Here is a 27,480-nt window from a genome sequence, read left to right as displayed (position 1 = left end):
AACTAACAATTCTTCTTTGGACGAGTGGAGAAGAGACGTTTTCTTGTTAATTCCATCTGATCTGAATTTAAGACCTTTCAAGGCTTTTCAAGGACCTGCAGCCTCTCTGGTTTATATTCATACAAATATTACGATGATGAAGATGTTGCAGTTCACACAATAATAAAACTGTGTCACTGAGCAGAAATCCGTCCTGCAGCCTGGTGCTGCTCAGTTGAGTGATACTGAGAACAGCTCTTGTTCTCTTCATTAAGATTGATGGACACCATCTTTTCCTCCTCTGTGGCCTAACGTGGCTGAAGTGAAAATAATGCTGTCGCCTCCCTGTGACGCAAAAACCTGGGAAAATTAAGACGAATGAACAAAAGCGGTTCTTGATTTACAGCTTTCTAAACCAGATTACATTAATCAGCCTGACCGCAGGCTCACAGGGAAACCACCGGGATGAGACAGAGCAGAGACCGGCCTGTGTGCTGTTTGTATTTCATGCACAGATAGAAGATAGATACTAGAAGCTTTTCAACTCAGAACCATTAAACTACAGGAATGACACTACACCGAACTCTAGAATATCTCCTGACATGATCCGGAGTGGCTGTTTGTGAGAACACACTACACCCATCAGCACCACACACATCTCAGACCACAGTTCATGTCTGAAAACGGACGTTCTGAGGTTCTGATCTGGTGCTAATTGCTCTCCACTAATAAAATCATGAGCAGCTGTTTCAGTTTATTTCCAAAACATCTGTTGAACGAGGCCGGCGATGCAGTTTCACAGACTGAGCATCTGGATCAGCATCTCCTTTTCAATCAAGGTCTAAAAGCCTCCAGACGCCATCTTCATCATCTTCATCATCTTTATCAGCTCAAACATCTAGAAAATCTCCGGGTCTTTACAGATGAAAAGGAAAACTCTTCACAGAATCTTTCAACTCTCTTTAAAACCTTTAAATCCCACGTACAAAGACACGCTGAAGTTTAATCCTCTTCTCTTGCTCTGAGGCACACAGAGCTGAGGCACAGAGCTGAGGCACACAGAGCTGAGGCACAGAGCTGAGGCACACAGAGCTGAGGCACAGAGCTGAGGCACACAGAGCTGAGGCACACAGAGCTGAGGCACACAGAGCTGAGGCACAGAGCTGAGGCACATAGAGCTGAGGCACAGAGCTGAGGCACACAGAGCTGAGGCACACAGAGCTGAGGCACAGAGCTGAGGCACAGAGCTGAGGCACAGAGAGCTGAGGCACAGAGAGCTGAGGCACAGAGAGCTGAGGCACACAGAGCTGAGGCACAGAGCTGAGGCACAGAGAGCTGAGGCACAGAGAGCTGAGGCACAGAGCTGAGGCACACAGAGCTGAGGCACACAGAGCTGAGGCACAGAGCTGAGACACACAGAGCTGAGGCACACAGAGCTGAGGCACACAGAGCTGAGGCACAGAGCTGAGGCACAGAGCTGAGGCACAGAGCTGAGGCACACAGAGCTGAGGCACACAGAGCTGAGGCACACAGAGCTGAGGCACAGAGCTGAGGCACAGAGCTGAGGCACAGAGCTGAGGCACAGAGCTGAGGCACACAGAGCTGAGGCACACAGAGCTGAGGCACACAGAGCTGAGGCACAGAGCTGAGGCACAGAGCTGAGGCACACAGAGCTGAGGCACAGAGCTGAGGCACAGAGCTGAGGCACACAGAGCTGAGGCACACAGAGCTGAGGCACATAGAGCTGAGGCACATAGAGCTGAGGCACACAGAGCTGAGGCACACAGAGCTGAGGCACAGAGAGCTGAGGCACAGAGCTGAGGCACAGAGCTGAGGCACACAGAGCTGAGGCACAGAGCTGAGGCACAGAGCTGAGGCACAGAGCTGAGGCACACAGAGCTGAGGCACAGAGAGCTGAGGCACAGAGAGCTGAGGCACAGAGCTGAGGCACAGAGCTGAGGCACACAGAGCTGAGGCACACAGAGCTGAGGCACAGAGCTGAGGCACACAGAGCTGAGGCACATAGAGCTGAGGCACAGAGCTGAGGCACACAGAGCTGAGGCACAGAGCTGAGGCACACAGAGCTGAGGCACACAGAGCTGAGGCACAGAGCTGAGGCACAGAGCTGAGGCACAGAGCTGAGGCACAGAGCTGAGGCACAGAGCTGCATTTGCTCCAGTGAAATCTTTTTCCAGTTTGTTTGACTGCTCCGCTCCTTCTTTCCACCATTTCAAAATAAAGAGGGGGATGAAGAGCACGTTGACTTTATTCGGCAGTGCTTCGTTATTCCTGTTCACAAAGACCAGTCTGACCTCGGAATGATGAAAACACACCTTCATGGATCACGCTGACCTTAACAACAATGGACTCCTTCAGGACCGTCCACATAAAATCTCTCTGATCTACAACAGCAGCCACCGAACAAATGGAAAATTAATTCTCATATCAATCAAGGTTGTGAAGATTTAAGGAGTCACAGGGCTCGTAAATCATCCTCTTCTGAGGGGAAAGCGTGGATATGCCTTGGTGAAGCATTATTTACACAATCTGCTCACGGTGTCTGCAGGCTTTGCACACTAAGCTCCTCCACAGCCTCGCTGATTTATGTTCTCCCTGCTTATTTCAAGCTTTTCATTACGGCTACAGTATTTCATGGTCAAGTGGTCCAATGCAATCCTGGACACTCATTTTGTCTCCTCTAAATCTATTTGCAGGAAAATACATTTTGAATAGTTTAGTTTGAGTTTTCTCAAAGTTTAGCCTTCCGCTGTTGAATGTCAAATACTCGTGGTCATTTATTTTTCCTGAGATATTTGTGTTCTTCCAGTTTCACGTCCGTCACGTGTTAGAAACCTGAGAGACACGTCCACTCGCTCACTGGGAAGGTTCCAGATGTTTTCTCACTCTGACATTTCACAGATGTGGCTGCAGGTGAAGATCCAGAAAATGTCCAGAGACACTGAATCAGACATTTGTTCTCACATACAGAACCTACAGAACATGTGAGGAACACGTCAGGAACACGTCAGGAACACGTTTGGAGTTCAGCTCATGTCTGAGAACATCTTAATTGCTCTCATGTACCTATCCTGTCTGACTCTGTCGTCTGCGGAAGACAGAAGAAGACGTTAATCTATTTAGGTTTTTTAGCAGAAACGATTTGGGGTTATTAAGCATCTACCAACCTTTTCTTGTTATCGTTAATTATTTTTCATCATCCAGAAATTAATCTCAAGTGAACCCCCCCCACTGGTTAAACAGCTCATCGACACGAAGTGAGACGCCTGGTGGGGTTCTCTGCTGATGACGCCGCCCGTCCCCGTCAATCCCACGCATGACGAGACAGATGCACTTCTCCACTGAGGCACATTAACCGTCAGCGCACGTACGAGCAGTCCATTTTTATTTTTTAAAGCACCGCCTATCCTTACTTTGCTCTCAACAGGATATGAAAGATGAGGAGATCACAGACAGTGAGGGGCACAGACCCAAAGCAGACACAAAGGAGCGATGGCTATCAGCTCAGCCGGGACTCGTGAGCCGGTGGTAATTCATGACGTACCAGGAAACTTATTTCGCTGCCCTCATGCCTGGGCCATTATTTCAGACTCTAAATAAGCAGCAGGGAAAAGAACATTGCTGCTGAGGGTGACAGCCTCTTCAGGAGTGAGTAATAAACAGACTCACTGGGAATGATGAAAGACTGACAAGCTCAGATCTTCAGAAACCAGATGCAGAGAGAATCCATTAAAGCCGGGGACAGGTGTTTCCATTTCCAAATCCCATCATTGCACGAGCCAGGCAATGATTTCCACCGCAGGTGTTTGTCTCCTCTCTTTAAAATCATGCCCCCCCACCCTAACTTCTCTGTCCTATAACCAGGATCGCAGAAAATGTTTAAATTCTCATCTCAGTGAAAATTTGTCAAAACTCAAAGCTGGTATGAAAATACAGAAACAGTGAAAGGTTTATTGTTGTGTCTTCTTCTGTGCAGTTGTCGATGACACGTCACTCGTTAGTATTTTACTGCAAAAATATTGAAATAGTTCTAGAATATGTTGTTGAAGACCAACTTCTGCTTCTTCAAGGAGACGACTTCACATGCGTCACTCGTCCCAGCCTGAAACGTCCTGAACAGATTATCACTTCACCGCTGTTTGTACTTTCTGAAGCAAAAGATTGGAAATGTTGAATTGATGAAACAGTGACTAGAAGGATAAACTCTCTTTATGGGATTTATATCAACACATTCATCCTTTGATAAGATTTGAAGGTTACATTTCCTTGACAATATTCCTCCCTAGTCCATCTCGTCACATCAGTGTTCCCTGAATTCCGATTCGAGGATTCGTCTCGTTTCAAACCACTCATTTCTTAGAGGTGAGCTTTGAAACCGAGCCTTTGAATGTGGCTCGTGTGAGAGGGGGGGGTCTTAACTGTGTGAAGAAGTGATGAGACTTCCTATCCTCCACATGTAGATGGAAAATAAGGGAAACTCATCTGACAACAGAAAGAGATGCTGCTCCAGGTGACTCAGGAAGCCCGTCTGCTCCGACCCCATCTCCACCCTGAACGGTACCTTTGATTCCCGCAGGAGCTGCTCCAGGATCCAGAACAGGTGGCAGGAGTTGTGATACTGGTCCACAGGGAACTGGTCCAGCCCGGAGCGCTCCTCCCCCTGTGGAGAGAAAAGAGGCGACATGACACACGGATAATCATCAGCTCCATTTTGGAAACTGGACACTCGAGTAAAGTGTTCTTTCTGTTTGAACGGAGGAAATGAATGGAGCGCTTCATCTCGTTGCCATGGTAACATCCAAAAGTCCAAAAGTCCAAACTATCCAAAAATTGTTTTCACACTGCAAACTAAAATAAAGTTTTATTTAAAGTTATATTTGAAGTTAAAGTTATATTTGAAGTTATATTTGAAGTCATATTTAAAGTTATAGTTAAAGTTATATTTGAAGTCATATTTAAAGTTATATTTGAAGTTAAAGTTATATTTGAAGTCATATTTAAAGTTATAGTTAAAGTTATATTTGAAGTCATATTTAAAGTTATATTTGAAGTTATTTAAAGTTATATTTAAAGTTATATTTGAAGTCATATTTAAAGTTATATTTGAAGTCATATTTAAAGTTATATTTGAAGTTATTTAAAGTTATATTTAAAGTTATATTTGAAGTCATATTTAAAGTTATATTTGAAGTCATATTTAAAGTTATATTTGAAGTCATATTTAAAGTTATATTTAAAGTTATATTTGAAGTCATATTTAAAGTTATAGTTAAAGTTATTTGAAGTCATATTTAAAGTTATATTTGAAGTTATATTTGAAGTCATATTTAAAGTTATAGTTAAAGTTATATTTGAAGTTAAAGTTATATTTGAAGTCATATTTGAAGTTATATTTGAAGTCACCGCTCAGAGATGACGGACTGATACATGATGTAAGTAAACCTGCACCAGCTTCTTAACTACAGGTGACAACACAGACATAGTGTGAAGTGTGATTGTTTTCTGATCACACACTGAGTCAGGTTCAAAGCGTACAACACAATAATTAAAACCACATTTTAATTATTCACATAAAAGCTACTGGATTTCTTCCGGCTACAAAATATCATGTGCGTGTGTCTGTGCCACCATATGGCTGTCGAATATTCCTCCAGGCTAAAACCTTAAGAAGCCGTGACACGCGTCATTTTAAATTCCTCAGCTGATCGTGATTCAAATCTCAGACGTATTTTGCTTCTGAGTTTTCAAATACGCTCAGACTTCTCTGGCAGTCTATCACATTTATTAAAAGACCCGTCAGTCAGCCGCGGTGTGATCACAAGTTCTTCAGCTGAGAGTTCAGCAGCCACATATGGTGCTTGTACGTTTAGTGAAACGCTGCCATTGAAGAGACGCTGTCGGGTTCACACACATTCTGCTGCGTCAACTGTGGATGAGGTGGAAAGAACACATTTCATTTGAATCGTTACCACCTGAGCTCCGTCCACACACACATCATGGACGGAGACGGAGTCTGGATGATTTCTTGGCATCCTCCAAACTCCATCGATTGTTTGGTGAATCCATTAAAACCCCCAAACTGATGAAAACATGAAACAAGCAGCAGTGGAAATGAGAATTATTTAATGAGGGAGTTGGTGTGTGATTTATTTAAAACGTGGCCTCATCCTCACTGAATAAACATGCATCCTATTTCCAGGCGTGGGCATTAATTAATTAACGTGCAGATCCTCTTGTGTTTACACCAGAAAAACACTGAAGCAGGAAACAAACATTCTTTGGTTGAACCAATGAAAAACACATCTGCTCCTGTGTCTTTGCTGCTAACACCAACCAGCTCAGTGATGTTGAGGCTAAATTTACCACTGTTGATTCTTAATGTGTTCATGAAATGTTCTTTTGACAATTCAACTAAATGTTTACTTCATACATGTAAAGACATGTTGAAGAATGTCCATCACACCTTCCACAGCTTCACCTTCTCAAACCATCACAAAGTGTTTAACCCCAGCAGAAGAAATAAAGATCCATCCTCTGGTCCGAGGGACTCTGAAATAAATCAGCCATCATATTTTAAATGTGGCTTCTTCAGGCCACATGGTGCCGTGATGCAGAAACCTGCAGGATGATTCCTGGATGTTCTACAGATCTATCTGGCCTCCGGTCCTCACCTCCAGAATCAAAGCTGCATCACTTTTACTGGACGACAACACTGCGGAGGTAGAGGTGCTTCGTGTCAGGTCGGCTGGTAACACGAAGCCCCAGATATTCTGCTTTAATCTCAAGCTGTCAGGTGCTAACATGGCCAAAGAATTTATGAAGCCATGAGTCGTGATTCAATGGGCGACAAAAATCGATAGCGGGAATGAAAACCTGATGGAGCGTCTGTGAAGAACATGCACAGAAAGTGCATCTACTAGTTCACATGGGGAGGAGACGGAAATGTCCGTCTGAGATAAAATCTTAAAGAAACTGCTGCGTCTCACTGCTTTAAATCCAGAATGAAGACATGACGTCCAACGACAGCAACACCTGAAGACAATTCCACCAACAACAGCTCGGGGACAGATTCAACAAAAAAGACAAAGATGAGATGCTTCCATTTCTTGCAGCACGAACCACTTCTTTAAAGAAGACCAGCGCCCCCTGCAGCCGATCATGGTGATTTATTCTGTTGGGCTCTTTGTCCAAGTGATTTGTAGAAAAAAGTTTATCTAAGTCTGTTTGTTGACTTGTTGGAGCACCTCAGGGACGCTGACAGGATTCTCTGCGTTTTAACAGTCCAAACCAACGTCGCTCTCCCTGCACGCCAGTTACAGGACACAACACAAAGTGAAAATGACTCCGTCCTCAATTTGATCTTTCACAGCAATAATCCCGCAGCGCGACCTCAGCTGAAGGTGGGACGTGAGAGCTCAGAGGAGGCTGAGGTTGAGCAGAAGGTCATTTCATAATCGACTTTCCGGGTAAACATGATGAGTTGCTGCTTTGAAGCTTGGCAACAGGAGACTGTGGAGCGTCTTTGAATATCTGCAGGAGGTTGAACTGTAGCTCGACTGTAACGGTGCCTTCAAACCCTGATAATTACACACCACAACAAGAACAGGAGAAAACGGGTTTCACATTTTGTCAGGTCCCCAGTTTGTTATTGGACGACCAACTTTAAATTGATTATTGACGACTGAAAGTTGTTTCAGGGAAAACGATGTCCAACAAGAACAATGAAGAAATGGAGAATTGAGCTTGAGTAACAATTATTTTGTAAAATAGTCAAAAATCATTTGAGTGAATAACAAGTCAGAAAACTGGTTTAACATTTATGACTCAATAAAGACAATAAACTAACATCAAGGTAAATACGGTTGAAATAAAGTGACGGAGATCGAACATGTGACACAATCAAGACATTGTCAGTTAAACTGCATCACTCTGGGTTGAAGGCAGAATTAAGAAAGGAAGCACCACCGTCGAGCGAGAATCAGATCAGACAATCAAGAAATAATCAGCAGCTGAACATTTCATAGTTTGGAGGATCTTCCACACGTTGTGAGTCCATGATGAACCCTGTTAATTAACACTGGTGGGATTTGGAAATGAAAAAGGCATTTTTCACCAAGTGGGGCGAGAAACTCAATGGTGGAAAAATGGAAGCTCTTGGATCTGTATGCAGCGAGGGAGCCGGAAGCACCGTGACCCAGATAACATCGACTGCCCTCAGATTATAAAGCTGCGCCCTCAACGGGATTTAATTGTCCATTTGATTAGACCTGGAGCTCGTTAAAGCTCTGACATCACAACCTTCACTCTGAGAACAAAGTTTCTCAAGTGGAAGAGAAGATGAGAAAGTTATTCTGCAGATTCGTTTCTTCATCTTTAATTTGTTTTGTTTAATAGTTAATAAATGCTGCTAATTATCTTTCAACGTTCCATCAGTCCACAGTTTTTCTGCAGCTTGTATTTGGGATGAAGTCACTTCAGAGTTAAGTGGTTATCGATCGTAGTGAGGTGTTGCTTTACTTTGTGTGTTCACGCCATTTAGCTGCATGGCTATAAAACGGATATATAAAAGAGGAAAATAGTGTGGACGATGAAAGGAGGATAAGTTAGATGAAAACGTAGAGGAAAGGAAAGACATCAAGGTAAATAAAAAACTATATAAAAAGAGCTGGATGGAAAATGAATAGAATCAGAGAAGATGGAGAGTGATAGAAAAGAGTGATAGAAAAGAGAGGAGCATCAGAGGCAGAGCGATACAGAGAGTGAGAGGCAGTGGAAGTTGAAAGAGAGAGAATCTGACAAAGAGTAATAATGAAGCCGCGCTCGGCTGGGAGTGTGAAGGGCAGTAATTTACTGATCAAGGACAGACACTGATTTGTCGCCGCAGAGGAAAAGAAAACCCACTGAGTGAGTGACAGTCTTCAGCCTGCTCGCCACCAAACCGCCAAGTTAGACGACCGCATTTGCATCTGAGGGTCGACCGGCACCCCGACCTCACCACGGCCGGCCCACAACAACAGTTTGATGGTAACAGCAGTCTTTCAGTCAACAACGGTTTCTGAGGTTTCATTTAAAACCACAACAATGTGGCTCCATCCAGCTCGAATGCTCTGAGTGCACTTGAATTTCTTTGAATTATCTCTGGAGAGCCTCGTCTGACCTCTCCGGTTCTTTCACTGAAGAAAACAGGGACTATTTCTCTTCATAATAAAGCCTAAAAAATGTGCTTCCCAGATGTTGTGTAAAAATGACTTGTCCTCCAGCGCAGACATGAGGTTCACATGTTGTTTTAGGTTAAATATCTTATTTTAACTATTGATGACAAACAGGTTGTGTCTCTGTACCCAGCAGCCTCATGACGGTGATGGACAGAGTCGTATCTATAGAGCAGCGTTCGAGCGATTCGTTTCATCATCCGACCACACACAGCCCGCCCCACTCCCAGGAATTGATTTTTTTGTCCAGGAGACGTGTCCTGGTGCAGTTCTTTTTTTTCCTCCCTGACCATATCTTTCAAGGAGGTTCACTGACAACTGACAGAAAATCGATCCGGACTCATCGGCGTTCTCTGAGCTCACATCTGCACATCTCGACTGCCCCGGGAGGCGTAGGAACACAGGTTTGTCTGTTCCACGCACACAAAGAAAAATAGTCCCGTATCCACCCTGTTGTCTTTGGTTTATCTCACAATCAGCAGCTCAGGAAAAGTCCACCAGGTTGGATGATTGTTTTCCTCCTTTATTTTTTGATAGATGGTCTCATGAGGCAGCGACAGCTGCAGAAAGGAGGTCAGCTCTGTCACTTCTGTCGGCTGGAGACGGCTGATATGACAGCAGAGTTTCCCCAAAGACAAAAATGCCAATATTTACTGTGTTCAGCCAATTGGAGCGACTCAATAGAGGAGAAAGACCAGAGGCGACCGAGGACTTAGTGTCCACCTACGATCAGCTCCCCGTCACTGAAGGTGCGTGGATCACTTGACATCCTCACACAACCCCTGTATTTTTCTCAACTTATATATTTACATATAAGTAAATGGAAACAGGAAGTTGGAGTGTTACCAGAGTGAAAAGAGATCAGCCTATCAATGATGTTCAATGAAAACTGCTTCATTCTTATTGAATCAGAATTTACATTATTACATTGATATATTAAAAAAGAACATTGTTTTAAGAAATTATGGAAAGATAAGAAATATTTTGTTCACGTTTCTATCGAAAAGAAAAGTTTATTAATAAAAAACAGTTAGAACATGTAGGAAACATTTTGTTCCACCTTTTTAATCTCTATAAAATGAAATATAAAAATATTTAATGGCACAAGACGCAACAGAACCTCAGATGAAATCAGATCGAAAAGCTCCATTAACTCTGTGCCTACATGAAGCTTCTCTGAGAACATAAAGTCCTTGATGAACAGAACTTAAACCTCTTCACGGACAAATTCAGATTTTTCACATATTAAATTATAGAGCATGTTAAATACCTACAGTACCTCGTGTGTCTGTGGCGTGTTAATGCTTTTATGGATGACTTGAATCACGTCATCTTGACAGGGATTCCACAGAGGTTTCCAGGTTTCGCTTTATCAACTCACTTTGATCGACCTGGCCTCGTTTCCCTTCCTGGTTAGAGCGCTGATGAGATTGGTGCGATTTGAAGCTGGAGGACGGCTTTGATCCTCAGCTAATTGACTGTCTATTTTTTTTTTCTCCCCTTGATCTGATCGCTCTTCAAATCTGTCCCACATGCAGCATGGGACGAGAACAGGTCACCTCACAGAGAGGACGTCTGTCATCCAGCGATTTGTTCAAAGAATGATACTAATATAATATATGTACCTCCACCTACGTTATGTTTTTTATGTTTGTATATTACATTTTGTAGATTTCCATAAACTTGAGAAAGTTCTCATTAAATGTTGGCATGGGTTTTTTCAAAGTAATGCTGCTTTTGATCATGTTTGATCAAGTTTTTCTCCAATATATTCAAAGCCACTTTTCCTCAAATAAGAAAGTGTTGTCAGTTAAAAGCCAGGCCTCTGATTATACACAGGGACGTGGTTGAAGCGAATAAATACAGGTTGGCTCCGTCGACAGGACGGTGGAAAAAAATACGGATAAATTCCAGACTAATTCCAGCACTTTGTTGTTCTGGATTATTAATCTAAAGGGTTGTTGGTCAGGTGCTGAGTGCTTAATGTTTTACAGCCAGATTCAAATAAAAAGAGCTTTTCTACATAAATATGTCTCATTATTCTTAAGTGAGGGAGCTAAGTTGCTATCGCTGAGGTAAATAAAGGCCTGGAACACTTTGAGGGAGTAAAGTGGGTAGTTAATTGGCTCTGGTTCTGTATTGATCTTGTTGCCAGATGAAGAACGAGTCAGAAAAAGAAAAGCAAACACATTGTAGATTTTAATTCTCCTTTGCCGACACCGTGGTGTATTTAAAGTTAGGAAAGTCAGACACGTCGGTGGACTTGGGGAATAAACTGGCAGACGTTTCCCAGCTCTGCAGCTCAGTCATAGTTTGGATGCAAATGTGGGAGGGTTCTGGCAGTTCTGCCTAAATTAGTTTTCATCTGAGCCAAATTCCTGCTCTTCAAACGCACTTGGCGATGATGCAGATTGGTCTAAATATTGGCTTCATTAAATTTAGATTTTAGCCACTTTGCAGAATTAATACCTCGGACTAACCACAGTGTGTACGTGTGTCGACACAGCGCTCAGAATGATCTAACTTCTGAACAGAAGTGTCGGTCGATCAGATCCTTACTCCTCATAATGGCTCTGGCATTTTCGGTTATGCCTGTGAGGTGCTGGTAGCCATAACTCAAGTCGCCTGAGAATGTTATAGCTTGCATTTATGCGGTGCACGATTGAAGTGATAGCAGGTGACATTAAATAACGCCTCTGTCCACTGAAAATGCCACAGTGAAGAGCAGGAGGAAAAACCACAGCCTGAAGAAACAAACGTGACACGAACTCCACGATGATCATGAGAACAAACATTCCTGCCATGTCCGCTCTGCAATTCAGCCCTGTTCAATTTATCTATGCAAATCCACAGGAAGCATGTGACTCCAAACATTAAGAGGAGCAGCGGAGTGGTGGCTGCAGTGGATTATTTGAGTGAGACAGACGAGCTCCGTGGGAGGACGATGACAGATAGAGACGGAGACAACAGGCGACCAGAGAGCCAAGGAATGCTAATTAATGAAGCCATCACCGCAGATGCCACCGGAGCTGCTACACAAAAGATGTATGAAAAAAAAAAAACATGCGTGAAAGTGCAGAGATAATAACAGAGGACATTTTCTACCACATAGATCTACAGTCATAACTTTAAAGGGCGTATGAGCTCAGTTCATCTTCCATATCAGTGAGCACAGGTCGTCATGTCAAGTGAAATGCCACCACCAAGATAAACAATGAGATATAAACTATAGTTAAATATTGGTCCGCTCAGTCGTACTCACATTAACTATGCTGGCAGGTTTAGATTGACAATAAAGATGGACATCATGACGGCTCCCAAAAGTGAAGCCAAAGCACCTTGATTGCCCCCTGGTGGCTGACTGCAGTATGGGTCATAACAATTGCAGGCCACCTCCTAAAAGTACATTTTGAATAAATGCTTCTCCGAGATTGTTTCTGTTGTTTTAGCCGAACACAACAATGTGCATACCGAGTGTGAGCTGATAAGGAGAGAGATAGAGATAGTTCATAGCGAGAGACTATGCACCATAGATTTATTGGAGCAGATATAGATAGAGCTTGATTTACAATCTGTAGTCCTTGGCCATGTGTCCCCAGTGATATTAAATTTGCCAAAAGAAAAGACAAGAGCAAGTTGTGGTGAATTAAAACATCACAACAACACAACAGCCTCCAAAACAAGTTCATCTCCCTACAACAGATTCAGGAAATCTTCACGTCTGCAAGATACGTTTGTTGACTGAAGTTTATCAAATAAGACAACGACTAAACACAACACAACTACAACACAACTACAACACAACTACAACCCGTCTTACATTTCTCAACAATCAGTGCAGAAATGTGTTCAACACCAGTGATTATTTAGGAGCGTGAAGGTTTCACAGACACAGACGTTTAAAACCTTCTGGGAATAAATCTGTAGAACAGGGCAGAACATTGAAAAATAAATATTTCATGTTCCTACATTAGGCAGAATGGAGCTTTTTCAACCATGACTTGTTGCTCCTGTCCAGACAGTAGTTCACTACAATGTTCACAAATCACAAACGGCCTCGCTGTCAGTTTGTCTGCTTCATTTCGTCCTCACTCACCACCTCTGCTGTGTCCCTCAGCGGGAACGAAAAACCAATAACACTCCTTCACAGGGGAAACAATTGATGAGGATAATATAGGTTTCTTCCTGCCGCAGAGCTTCCTATGAAGCGCAGGGCGGGCAGGTGGTGCCGCTGAGCGTGTCGAGCTGAGTCAGCTGTTAACGGAGACGTGGAGATTGTCGCTCGTGATACAGGAGGAGCAGAGAGAACAAAACCATTGTCTGCAAACAATCCGTGAAACATCCAGGTGCTGATAATGAGTCTCAGGGTAAAAATCAGCCTGAGTCTTTAAATAATTTATCAATCTACCAGGTTCAGGTGCAGAAAACAAGCGGGTGAGGGGGTAGAGACAGTCAACGCCCAAACATCGTCCTGAATATACAGAAGTCGATGAGAAAGTCTTTACATTGAAGAACCTGGAACCAAAGTTCAGGTTCTTTACTTCTGATCCGACTCCCTCATCCAAAACTGTCTCAGTGCGACGTCCACTGACTACAGACTGTCCTGCAGCACCGACGTTCTGTGGATGACGTCGCCTGATATTTCACTGCACCGTCCATCACACCTCATTACCCTCAACTGTTCGAGATGATGGTCACATTGTTCAGTCGCTGCCACCGCTGATGTTTCACAGTGACTCGGCTCCTTGGAAACAGCCGTTTACGTGCCGACTGACGCTGGACCTTTGACGCTGTCATGGTGACACGTGAGAACATGAACAAATGAGCTTTACATGAAGCCGTTGACTGAAATGTCATTCACGGGCACAGCAGCTCGTCTCGCCTGGAGACTTCCTGCCTTCAAATACCACTGCCACTCACACCGGTGAAGCAGTTCCATTCAACTCACTGTATTCAGAAAATATTCTCAGAGACATTAAGGACAAGGGTTTGAAAGGACATGGGACGTACTGAGCAGTCCTGCGGCAAAAAAAAAATATTCCCCAAGTGTTCACTGAGGGCTGCGGAGCCTAAGAATGCAAATTGAGCTGGCACTGGCCTCAAGAGGCATCGGCTGTGATGCTCATTTCCTCTGGCTTTGCCACCACCGCTGAACCCCGCATGCCGCAAAACTAATTCATCGCCTCCGCAGCCAAATTTAATATCCCCAAGCCAAACTTAATATCATTAAGGGCAATCATCCCAGACCCTGGCTGGCTCCGAAACCCATCAGCTTTTCCTAATGAGACAATAACACGAGAAGCTTCGTGGACTCTCAGACCAACTCAAGCTTAAGTGGAGAGTTAACATGTATTTTACATGTGGTGTGAAATGTGGTAACAACAGCAGACGGAGCCAGAGAATTTCTATTAACTGCTCACAGGAGACTGTTGTTTGCATAATCCTGTTTAAATGTATTCAAGATAAAAACCATATTTGGTTAAACATTCATTCTTTTTGTACCAGGAAGCTAAAGCCTCTTTGTTCCACTTTATCACGTTGCACGCTCATAGTGACATCAACTACTTCTTCGATACGCCAGATGAAAAGCACGTGAACCTGTGATGCTGCTACAGAGCGGCAGGAGAGAAGCAGAGAGAAATCTTATTTGAAAAGTAAAAGAAATATTTAGATCATGTTTTGATATTTAAAACTCTTTTGGATCGATTTGTTTTGTTTATTAAGAGAAATAAACACAATTATAACACAATTTCAGAAGTGGTTTGTTGACAGAACCTTTAAACTGAGGTCGTCCAGATTTGAGAAATATGAAGCATTTGAAGATTCTCCAGGAAATGACAGATGAGGATCATCTCTATTGAAGAAGTGAAAAGTTTAAACATCTGTTTTGACTCCAGATCAACAGCAATGAGTTTCCTAGAAGCACAATTATTCACCAAATGGAAAAAAACTATTCCATGATTTGTTCCCGGTCTGTAAAAGCAAAAATAGACCTCAGCAAGACAGAAACTTAAGTAAGAACAAACCTGTGAATTAGCTTTAACTGCTCGAGAATGTTCCTTTCAATTTAATGCATCGTAAAAATAAAAAAGAAGCTGTATTGTTGTTTGCGGCAGGTTTACGTTGTAAAAAGGCAAATTAAAGAAACGATTCATCTGTTTTCTTTTCCCTTCTCTCACCTTCCAGTAAAAAGGTAAAAAAAGACACAGCCAGACACAGACCTCCCACAGTTTGCATAAAATGCGGACGCTGGGTAAGTAACAACCGAGGCTGCATAGTAATAGCATCAGAGTGGCATTTACGTCGCCCAGTGGTTTAGTGCTGTTGCTGGATTTCATGGTGGCTTTGTCCTGAGGGGCTGTGGTGGTTTGGTGTGTGCCACTGTCTGTCACGCCCTCTGACAGAACAACACAGAGCAACACAGAGCAACACAGAGCCCAGATGGCACAGCTTATCTGTATGCTGCGCTGCCCCAAGGACAGCGGCACCAGGCTGCAGCATCGCTCAGGATGTACAGTGCCCTTGAGAGCGGCTGGAACGTCGAGGCCAGCTCCTCTGAGTCTGTCGTTCGCTGAAGACATTCAGAGTCTCAGCTTTTATTCCCTGGTAAGGACTGAAAATAAACATGGAGCACATCACGGCTCCAAACAGTGAAGGCAAAACATCTCGGCTGTCAGAGGCTCCGGGCAACATTAGCCACTGCTAGCATAACACACCAGAATGTTCGACTGAGTCGTCACTGGTCAAGTGAACAGTGAGGCAGAATCATCCTGCTCGTCCCCTGGTGGCTGGCTGCGGTAAAGGTCATCAACCCAAAGTTTTACTGTCATGTCCCCTTCAGCAGAAAACAAGCATTTAATGAAATAAGAAATATTCCACTATTCTTCTGGGTGGAGATGAAAACATGTATTAATTCATCTATTTGTGTGACTCCATGTCCTACGTCCTGCAGTGAGGGGACTCCTGCTCACTCATTTCTCTGATAGCTGGTTGTCTTGCTGCGTGTTTCCAGACAAACACCCAGCGGAGCTGTTGAGGTCTCCGCTGCCACTATGATGTGAATGATAACGAGGACATTAAGATGATGATCATGAGGCTGAGCCCTTCAGCCATCACCGCTCGTCCTTTCAACCTCTGGAACATAAAGGCCTGAGTCAGCGAAGCGTCATCGGACAGATGGGAACGATCTGTGTCCTAAGCAGCAGCTGTAGACGGGGGACGGCCTGTCTGCTGTTCACTACAGTGACGGGTGACCTGACACCTTTTATATGTTGCTGCCACGACTGAGGAACCAAAAACTAACGAACAGTCATGAAATGTTCCAACGCAAAAACACTGATCTTATCTGTGACAGCAGAAACACTAACGACACATGTCCAGACACATCTTATCTTTTTGAAACAGGATTCTCTGTTCTAACATTATTATCACTTAGTTCAGTTCATAGTCAGATTTAAGATAATATAAAACAACCACACTGAGCGGCTAATGAACAAACCTGTTGCCTGAATCTGGACGAAGCGGCGGATCAAGTATTTTTTTTTGTCTCTTTCTGTTCAGAAACTTGTGAAAGTACAACAATCACGATTCGCTCCTCATCAAAACAGTGAACACAGGTTTAATCAGCTCTGGCGGTGATCGGCGGTGAAGGAAACAACACACTCGGGTGAACGCTCTGATTTGGTGACAGCGAGATGAGAGAGCGCCTCAGTTTCCAGTCCACTCGTTGATGTCCAACATGACGCACGGGGGAAAAAAAAACGAAAGGCAAACTCCTCTTCTGGCTATTGGAAAGAAGTCAACTGTCTTTTTGGTGGAATTTAAAACATAAAAGAATCCTGTGTATAATATTCTCAGAGGATAAATCATGAAGATAATCCGACACATGCAGAGGACGATTGTCTGTTAGTTTATGGTGCGGCCTGATTGAGGTTCAGGAGACTGTTTGTCTTTGTGGAGGAAGGAGCTCCACTCAGTGATATTTCTAGTTTCATTCTGCAACTGCAGGTTTCCTGAAAGCAGAGGAAAACGACAGAGCTCCACTTGTAGGTGACAGATTCAGGGGGACTGGCACTTCAAACAGCCATTACTGCAGGTTTGCTGGAGACAACGGCTCCGCAGCAGCACAGCGCTGTTGAGCAGTGTTGATAAAATTCTCTTTCTGGCAGCAACTGAGACGAGAGGCTTCCTCTCTCAAGGAGAAAAACTGGAACAAGTGACCATGACCGACCCTGCTGAGTGGGAGGGGAGCTCCGCAGGAGGGGTGGGGGGGTCATCTGTATCCTTTTCCTTCTTTCACATTTCCATTTCGAAGGACCCCCAGTGGCTCGACACTCAGCTCTGCCTTTCACGAGACGCAGGCCGGCCGACTGCAGCTCTCGCCTGGCCTGTGACTCAGGCGGCGAGTGGGGTCCACAGAGAGACGTTTCAATAGATGGCAGACAGGAAGCTGGTGGGACGCGGTATTGATTGTGGTGGTTCAGAAGTGACTGTGGCAACGAGTCGATAGAACAGTTTGCAGCTGAAACCTCCGAGAGCAAAGATGTGAAACAAATGAGTGTGCGAGACAGAGAATGAGAGTCTGTGGGGGGGAATAAACAGAGACAGAGCTGCTGAGAGAAAGAGTCAAGAGCTCAGTGTGTTTGATGTTTACATGACGTGCACACTGAAGTGCCCATTAATTAAAGGCACTGAGGCTCATCAGGAGGCGGTGGAGGGAAAGAGGAACAGAGAGGGAGCAATGTTGTGCATAGGAGGCGTGGTGATTACCTGGATGACGTGCCAGAGCTGATCGGCCACCGCGCTGATCTGAGAGAGGACGTGACGAATGACGAAGGACTTTGACATGTTGCTGCTCCCCAGTGTGACCAGGTACTCCATCAGCTTCTCTGCAGTCTGGAGCTGAGGTTAGAGAAACGAGATTGATGCACTTTACTCTTGAGAACAGAAAATCACAACCACAGTTTCAACTGAAAATTGCATCGGCAGGACTGTTAAGAGTGACACGCATCAAAAGAACTCTCTCACAAACACGATTGTTAGTTGTGAGTCCACAAAGTGTAGGAGAAAACTCACACGACCCCTCTGATGTCAACAACGTGCAAAACAAGTTTGTCTGTAAAGACGTTTTAATTCAACGTATAAAGAAAAATAATGTTTGTTCATTATTGACCAAAGTATCAATAGATGATGAGAGCGAGGGCATGAATGTTGTGTTCTCAGACTTTACAGGTTTGTCTCGGACATATTTTTCTGCTTTATGAATTTAACACAACCGATTTTTAACAAGAACAACAGCAGAAGGTCACCACAACTTCATAACTGCCGAACCCAGAAGGCTCAGAGAGCTACAGGTTTTCATTTCCCTGCTCCCTGAGGGGGGTGTGCTCGGCGTGCACGCTCACATCCAGCGCCTAATTCTCATTCACTCCGCTTCTCATATGTTTAACTGGGAGCAGCCCAACACCTCGTGTCCTCTGCTGCTGTGCCAGTGGGCAGCTCCACAGCAGCAGCTGGGGATGGATAAATGTTTGGCTCAAGGGCATCATAACAACCACTGTCGCCTTTCAGTCCGGCGTGGGGCAGTTGAACCAGTAACCTTGCACGTGCTGTGAGAAGCAGAGTTTAAACTGTCTCATCTCGCTGCTGATCAAACAGGCGTGTTTTGGCCGCGTTCTTCAAACGGAGAGAAGAGAGAAAAACGAAAAAATATAAAACCCGCCTGAAATTCAATTTGCTTTGTGTCGCCGCCACCGCTGATTACCCCTGAGAGCTGGATGACACGAGGACACGGTGTGAAATTGTCTGAAACGATTATCCCATCAAGATATTAGCTCATAATTTGAAACAATTGAAGGGAGGAGATTGTTATTGAGCTTCATGGACCAGGTTCTGATGGATGATGATTTCTCTCTCACTCCATTTAACCTGTTTCACCTGTTTGGTTGTTTGCTTGGAAACAGAAAGAAAAAGACAACACGTGAACTGATGCCGTCTCTGAACTGAGCTCTGTTACTTGGTTAATGCTGTTTTCAGAGCTGCAGTGAAGTCTGGACATTTTTTATTGTGACTACATAGAATAACACTTTGGAAGAGTTTGATGTAAAATGATTTTTCACTTCATGTGCACTCGTCCAGCTACTTGTGAACAATTTGTCCGCTTTTGTTTAAAGTGCTTTATCTCCCACACAGTTGTTTTTAATGTAAAACCTCTCAAAGCTGAGACGTAGATGTCGTATCCATTATTTTTATGAATTCAATGTGTTGAAGCTCAGAGTCTCTCCAACCAAAAAACTTCTGACCTAGACTGTTGTTGATGAATCTCTCACATTCATCACAGTCTTAGGTTTTTGTCCTCAAACTTTATTTCTTAACTTCTTCTGTGCAGGACGTGTTGCATGAATTCGTGGGTCATGGAGAGAAAAGACGATAACTTCCAACATATCAGAAGACGCGTGTCCGCTCCTCACTGTGGGTTCAAGTCCAGACAGTCTGGTTTATTCTGAAAATGAATCTGATGACGCCTTCATGTTTACAGGCAGACACTGTACACCTCCAGCCGACACGGTCTGAAAAATTGATGGAGCGATAAAGGCAGTGATGGAGCGTTCTGTTTGCCCATGAGCCGAGCTGGATCCAAAACAAGAGAAGGTAATAAAAGTTCCTCCAGTGGACGAGAGGGTGACACGGTTAGAACGAGGAGGGCGTGAGGCTTTATGAGGCCACTAAGTGTTCTTCCCTCCGAGAGGTTATTGCACGGAATACGTCTTGAGGCTGAACACAGTGGGAGAGTGACATTTGAAAGACGCCACTTGGGATTCAGGATCCGCAATTTCACCGCCTGAGCTCCTCGTCCTGTCTGCTTCCTCCCGCACTGTGACAACTCCAGGTGTGTGTGAGAAAATGAGGCAGAAATAAGAGCAGCTCTCAAGGCGGGACCTGCCGCTGGGTAAATTGCAGCCGCTCGCCATTTTTCCTCAAAATGGATGACACGCAGAACGATTGCACTTTGCTGACATTTCCACAAGACTCTTATTCTGCTGTTGTCATTGTTTGTCTAAAGGGATGCGGCTTTGAAACAGGGCAGAACTGCTGTTTCCCATCATGCTCTTCTGTAAGTGATGTTCAGGCCGTTAGCACGTTGAAATGTTGTCAATGAGCTGAATCATCAGGAAAGGACGGAATGATTAAACAATACAAGTTCTGAGGAGTTTTGCGTTGAGGTAAAACAAGCCAGGATGGAGCCGTGATGTCCTCCATGTTTTTTCACTGCGACGGTTTCACAGAAGAAATTATACACGTCTCCTTTCAGCAATTCCTGAAGACACCTGGACAATCTTATCCTAGCGCCAATATGAAATTGTTTCTGAACAGGAGTTTAATAGATTAGTCTGGTGTCAGGATCTTTTGGAATCGTGTCCCTGTGGTGGGGTTCTCTCGTTGCTGGCTCTTCATCTTGTCAGGAGTCTTCTCAGTATTCTAATCCCCCTGCCCTTCCTCTCTGACCTCCCTGTCAATGTCTGAATGGTCTTAAACACTCAGTTTGACTGGCAGTGATGGAGTGTTCACCGGGCGTCAGACATATAAAGAGTTCATTAACGGCCATCCTCAGAGTCCTCTGCCCGTCCTCAGAGGAAGCTACAGAGAATGCTAATTTTCACATTACATTACGAGGAGGTTATTAACTACACGTAGAAAATGCTTAGCTTAGAGCTCTGGGGTCAAAGTCCCGGCTTTGATATGTGTGGACGAGTATGTAGATGTCACTCATACGGTGGTTTGATCACAGGTGCGAACATCACGTATATATTTGCTTGTGATAGTTGAAGCTCAACCACTGAAAACCTGTAAAGTTTTGATTTCACGATCAAACCCTGAGAGCAGCTCAAGTGTCGGTGAAGATGTCAAGTCCACTCTGTCAGTGTCTCTGGACATTTTCTGGATCTTCTCCTGCAGCATCCTAGAGCGAGTGGACGTGTCTCTGAGGTTTCTTACACGTGACGGACGTGAAACTGGAAGAAGACAAACATCTCAGGACGAAGAAGAGGAGCCGACGTGTGCAGCACCTCAAGCTCTTTGGCTCTTTCTGTTGTACGATGCACATGTGTACTTCTGTTTGTAGAGAATGGTAAAGTAAAGTGCTATCATCAGCCAGCTCCACAGAATCAATGTGTAAAAGCTTCTTTCCACAACTGCCTTTAAGAATTGCAGTTCACCAGTCATACGACGGGTCATCCATAACAGAAGAGGCAGAGAAACCAATTTCTCCAGGCACGGCGGCCTCTATACACCAGAGAGCGATGTGGTCACAAGGTGCTGCAGTCTGAGCTGGCGAGCTGTGCACCCCCCCCCCAGCTGAGTGATCACATTTTAAAAGCTTTCTCCAGCTGCATGAGTCCACATTTGAACAAGTCCACACCCCTTCACTGACGCCCGTCAATGTTCATTCTGGGAGAAAATTAAATAAAAAGGATGAGGCGAGACTTAGGAGAGAACATCAAAAACATTAATTACACATGCAATGAGCGTCACGGAGCGATGATAGCAAACAGTAATAGAATCAAAGAGGGGATTTTTACTTTTAGGCGGTGTAATCTCCCCGCAAACACAAATCCTCTTTAAGAGCGTCGGCATAAATTCAGTGGAAAATCTCATGGGAGTCCTGATTTGTTCCAAAGCTGTCATCCATGAATGCAATGAAAAAAAAAAAAAAGGCGTGTAGGTGCTGACATCTCCGTCTTTAAAGTGGATTCTCTCTCAGTGCGTTTGCTCTTGTTCAGCACCTGAACACAGTTCATTCATTATGTCACTTAGTGTCTCAGGACTAACTGGGAGGACGAAGCTGCTCGGTCTCCTTCAGCGTTAACACGCAGCGTAAATATCTACCTGCCGCCGCCAGCTGAAGTTAAAAACAACTAGATCCACACTGATGCAGACTGAAGTCCCATTTCTGTGTCTCCCCCTTTTCACTCTAGAAACTCTGTCCTGTCAATCAAAAGGCTGAATGCCAAGAAAGACTTGACATATATATATTGTTAATAACCTGTTTGATGTGAGGAGAATGAATTGTCTCTTTATTTCCATATTGATTTTTAGCATAGAGGTTATCTTGTTTTAAAAAATACACAAGAATAATTCATCACTTCAGAATCTATGGATATTACTTCCTGTAAATAATATAAAACAGACTCCATCATCATCATGAGGTTCTGTCCACTAATGTGTCCCTGTGTTTTTTATTCACTCCACATGGATTGCTTGTCTGGCTCTGGAGGAACCCGTCCTCCGGCTCTGAGACAATTTGCCTCTGTGGGCATTAAAGTTTCTCAGAGACAAATGTAGTGTAAATGGAAGACGTCATTCAATTTAAATCACATTCCACCCTCCTCACTGCGATCACCAGGAAGAGAAACAGGAAGGGAACGTTGTTCCAGCAGCCATCTCAGCTGGGTGAGCCCTTCTGTGTGTGGAGCGAGAGCCAGATGGGAGAAGTTCATCCTCTTCAGCTCAGACTCACTTTCATCTCACAGTCCCAGCTGCCAGAGCCTGTCATGACAACAACATGTGGGGCGGCGAGGGACTTTGATGATCGACTGGAGCTTCAGTGAAGGTTAAAGCCAATAATCGAGGATACTATACTTTATCGTTATAACAATATTCCCAGTGTCACTCTGAGGGTTGGGAAGGATTAAGATGATCCACTATAGAAGCTGAAAGTGGCTCACGACTGTGGAGTCTCAAACCAAAATCAAGACAAGCAGCTGTTTCTGTATAAACTAGAGCGTCACTCAGCTGAGCTCATTCCTCCGCGAGTCCACACCGTCCCTTTAATTCTATCACATCACACATTCAGACCCGTCCTCTACATCTGTCTGACTCCTGGGCAGAGGCCAGAGAAGTAAATGTACTGAGAAAAACTACGTCACATAAACAAACAGACAATAAAACGTAAAATCATCTCATGAGTCCAGGTTATTACAACTAACTTCAGAATCTACACTGATGTGTGACGAAGTATTGACACATTTATTTGACTGTGGTTAACTACCCAGCTGATTGTGTGCGGCCTCCGTCGTCTCGTTCATCAGGAAATATTATGCACATGCAAACGTCCTGTGACTCACCCTGCAGGGCTGACGACGGTGCAGCAGCATCGCAGTCATCTCCCTCAGCGAATCTTCCACATGTCTCATGAACTCCGCTGACGGCAGCCGCTGAGAGCAGAAGAGGTCCATCGCCCGGGCCGCCACCTGGCAGGCCTGCAGGACCAGGTCGCGCGGACCCAGCGGAGGGGGATCCCTGCACGCCGCCACCACCGAGCGAAGGAGCTGGCACACAGAGTCCGCCAACACTGATCCCGCACCTCCATCAGGGCTGAACCACAGAGCCTCCAGGCCGCTCTGGTTTCCTTCTACTCGGTGCAGGGCGCACAGCGACTGGAGGAAGTGCACGTGGGGGTGCATGGCTCTTTCATGGTGACTGGAGGGAGTTGGCGGCTCAGGGGCGGAGGCGGCGGGCTGGGGGTCTTCCTGAAAGAGCTCAGGAGTCGCTGAGTCGCAGTCAGGTTGAGGCTCTGCAGGACCAAACAGATCCTGTGAAGTGTCTTCCTCTGCAGCGTCTGGAGGAGTTTACACAAACACACGTTCAGTTCTGGATTTAACTCAACCGAGTTCCTGCTCAACATCCACTGCACTTAAAACAATGCAGGTTAACTACTGTGACTAGTTAGTCTTCATGTTTGGAGGCAGACTGGATCGTCCTGGGCGCAGAGGATACTAGAATCTGTGGATGCTCCGATCAAGGCTTCATCCACACGACTACATCATCTTCATTTATGGTTTTTATTTCACAAAAGATCAAATACCCAACAACTACACTTGGATGAGTACAAGTGTTACTGACACAGGCAGAATATAGTGGGTTCCAGTCTATGTCCATTTTTAAGCAAAGTCTATGAGAAGACAATGTTCATGAAGACATGGTGCGACTCAGAATACAGTCAATATTTAACAGAAGAGACAATTAGATTATCATACCAATTAAAATCCATAATTGTATCAGAACTATTCAAGAACATAATTACAGTCATTTTCAGTTTCATCCCTGTGATCACAGAGGAGCTGATTTTAACCTGGGAAGTTACAGTCTCAAGAACCACAGGGTTTTTCTTTTCACACCACAAACATCCAAACATAGAACCGCACCTCTTCATTTAAAAAGGAAAGTGTTTGTACTTTTACATTTAGTCTACGAGTGATTTCTCCTGAAAGTGAAATGTTTGTGCTGCTGTGACACATCGATGCGGAGGAAAAGAACAACTTCATCAGTTCCGCTGTTTCTCAGAAATCCCGACAGGAAGTTAAAGATGTATTTTCGAAAGAAAAACACTTTCTTTGTGGTATTTTAACTTTGACGCATCACATCAGTAAAATTATTGGTGCATCACCACATAAATCTGAGAGCAGATGGACCTTGGTTATCGTTTTCACAGGTTGTACTGAAACGTCTCCCGTCAGCCTTGAGCTCATAGACTCAGAAGGACGAGTGTTTTCCTTGGAACAAATGCCGACATAAAGAAGACAATATTTACACCAGTGTGACTGTTATTATACGAAGCGTGGATTCAAAATGACTCATCCTCGACTGAGAGTCTCCTAAAACATGAACAATAAAGGAGAGTGAATCAGTCGAGAAAGTAAACAGGGTTTCTGCAGAGTTCACCAAGTTGTCTTACAAACAGAACAAGTTTTCAAGGTCACACTCACGCAAACTGAAATCAATCCATGACTTTATTAACTTCTGTATCGTCAGGACATCACAGTCATTTGTTTATTCCTTCCTCTTAAAGAACAAAATGAACTCATTCCATCTCATTGAGGAAGTAGCGTCAAATGTGCGTTAACACCACAAAATATATAACACAACAAAAGACCTGTTGTATATATTTCAGCATATTTAAATTCAGATGATTCCTGACTTCCCTGTCAGAGGAGCAGCGAGGAGCACGTTCAGCTACAAACCTGACTAATCAACATTCATGAGCTTTATGTGCGTGATCATTAGCAGCATTGAGCGATTCAGCGTTCAGGACAGAATCTACACTCTCCCCTGAGGACTCCTGTCAGACTGTGTTCGTCCTTGAGATGTCTTCTTGTCTCACTGAAGACTTGAGCGAAGATGTTTCACTGTGCAGCTGCTTTCAGACCTGAACTGAACTCTGGAAATCCTCCTGAAATGTTCTGGAGCTTTAGTACGCGAGGACACAAATGTATGAGTCAGTTGCTCCGGACATTTTCCAGAACTCCCCCTAAATCTACGTCCCGACAAGTCTCAGTGGAGGGGTCAGATATTCTAGTTTCCAGTAACCAGCTGTGTACGTGCAGGAAGGCTTACCTGCCGTCTCCGTGGCGTTCGTTGTTACTGACGTCACCTTGGTGATCAGCAGCTCCTGTCGAAGCCTCAGCACCTCCTGCTGCAGCTCCAGGGCTTTTTCCCTCCAGCTTTCATCCTGGCTCTTAAGCCGGCAGCCCAAAGCCTCAGCGTGCTCGCGGCCGCTCATACCCGCAGGCTTGCTCTTTATTATTGCCACCGCCGCAGCGACTTTGGCTTTCGTGCAAAACTGCGACACTTGGCTCACACCTGTGAAGAGGACAGATTTGGAGAAGGCAATCAATAACAAGAAATAGGACATTGTGAGGGGACATGATTTCAGGTGGGGGACGCTCAGGTTCACTGCAGCTAAGTCACGACATCATGTAACCTCCACCTCTGAGCCCATCATGCTTTGGGGTTTTGCAAACGAACTCTAGTTTGAAATCCACTCACTTTAGGACTTCATGCTGTTTTTCATTGTCCTGTTTGAAATAAATACAAATGTGATTTTGTTCTGAAGACAGAAGCTGTGACAGACGTTTCTGACAGCTAACGAACCAAACTGTCAGTGAATCAAGAAGATTTTCTGCAGGAAAACTGGATCTGGAGTTTGTGTAAGATTGATTTATTTTCAGTTTGTGGCAAAGGTGAAGAAGCTTTTATAGAAAGTGCTCTCTCATAACAACTCACTATTAATCTGACTCCAGATCAGTCAAACAGAGATTCAGTTAAACCAAACCAGTAAACATGTTGCTTTAGATTTCACTTTATGAATTAATTTATCTTTTAATGGAAGCAGATTCATTTCATGTTGATGATTTGTAGAGGTCACTCACACTGTTAGCATCGAATGATCTGTTGTTGTGTTTGAGTAACAATGAAGATGACTAATGAATCTAATGAATTAATCTAATGAATCTAATGAATTAATCTAATGAATCTAATGAATGAATCTAACTAATGAATCTAATTAATCTAAAGAATTAATCTAATGAATGAATCTAACTAATGAATCTAATGAATGAATCTAATGAATGAATTTATTTAATGAATCTAATGAATTCATCTAATTAATGAATTTATTTAACGAATCTAATGAATTAATCTAATGAATTAATCTAATGAATTAATCTAACTAATGAATCTAACTAATGATTCTAATCAATGAATTTCATGAATGAACGTATTAATTGATCTAATCTGCCAGTTTGACGTCACACCTGTCCACAATTAGCAGAGCTAACGGCTAACTTAGCACAGCTAGCTAAACAACGGGAGGAAGGAACAGAAATAAAAGTTCACATTAACGTGGTTTGACTGTGAAGTTTGTGATTTACCTGTTAGATCAAAGTCTCCTCTCTTCATTCCTCCTCCTCCTCCTCCTCCTCCTTCCTCCTGCTAGCCTCCTCCACACGTTAGCTTCCAGCTAACCGGCAGCGATGCTACATTAACTCAGGTGTGACACCGGAACCTTTGACCCGAGAGGTTGTGTGACCCGGAACAGTCCGCCATGACACCGGCCCGCCCCGTCACCATGGTGATGTGTTTCACGTGATGAGGAAAATAAAACATGTTGTATATTAAGAACCTCTTCAATTAATGAATTCACATGTTGTTTTAATTAAAAAGTTATTTCTTATTTCAAACACAGAATAAAAATCAAACTACATATGAAAGATTCAAACTTTCTTTTTAAAAGTTATATTTTCATTAGTACATAAACAGCAAATATTGATTTATAATGGGTCTATCTTTAAAATATCTTGACAAACAGCTTTGCATCGTAATAAAACTATTTTAATTATGTTAAAAGAATATTGGCAGAAATAGCACTTTATGTATCTTTTTAAATATATAATTTATTCTTTATATGTTTTAATATACATATACACAGACTACA

The 27,480-nt window shown here is 43.8% G+C and overlaps 1 protein-coding gene across 2 annotated transcripts in view; it reads right to left on the bottom strand.

Annotated features, from left to right (window-relative positions):
- Positions 1 to 27,070, bottom strand: part of mei4 (meiosis-specific, MEI4 homolog (S. cerevisiae)) — a 42,075-nt gene extending 15,005 nt beyond the window's left edge. Inside the window, exons 1-5 of one of the 2 annotated variants that reach the window (XM_069515586.1) lie at positions 26,918 to 27,070; positions 25,602 to 25,847; positions 23,333 to 23,826; positions 17,979 to 18,110; positions 4,559 to 4,657 (exon numbers count right to left, since the gene is read on the bottom strand). In XM_069515586.1, the coding sequence (XP_069371687.1) occupies positions 4,559 to 4,657; positions 17,979 to 18,110; positions 23,333 to 23,826; positions 25,602 to 25,847; positions 26,918 to 26,945 (999 nt within the window). In that variant the 5' untranslated portion in view covers positions 26,946 to 27,070. Of the gene's footprint in view, positions 1 to 4,188; positions 4,658 to 17,978; positions 18,111 to 23,332; positions 23,827 to 25,601; positions 25,848 to 26,917 lie in introns of those variants that run through there. The other variant, XM_069515585.1, reaches the window with a different exon arrangement.
- Between the last annotated feature and the right edge of the window lie 410 nt (positions 27,071 to 27,480).

This window comes from Paralichthys olivaceus, chromosome 19, assembly GCF_024713975.1.
Source record: "Paralichthys olivaceus isolate ysfri-2021 chromosome 19, ASM2471397v2, whole genome shotgun sequence".
NCBI classification, from domain to species: domain Eukaryota; kingdom Metazoa; phylum Chordata; class Actinopteri; order Pleuronectiformes; family Paralichthyidae; genus Paralichthys; species Paralichthys olivaceus.
Note: the sequence above shows the minus strand (reverse complement) of the source record. Positions and strands in the feature narration are given on the sequence as shown.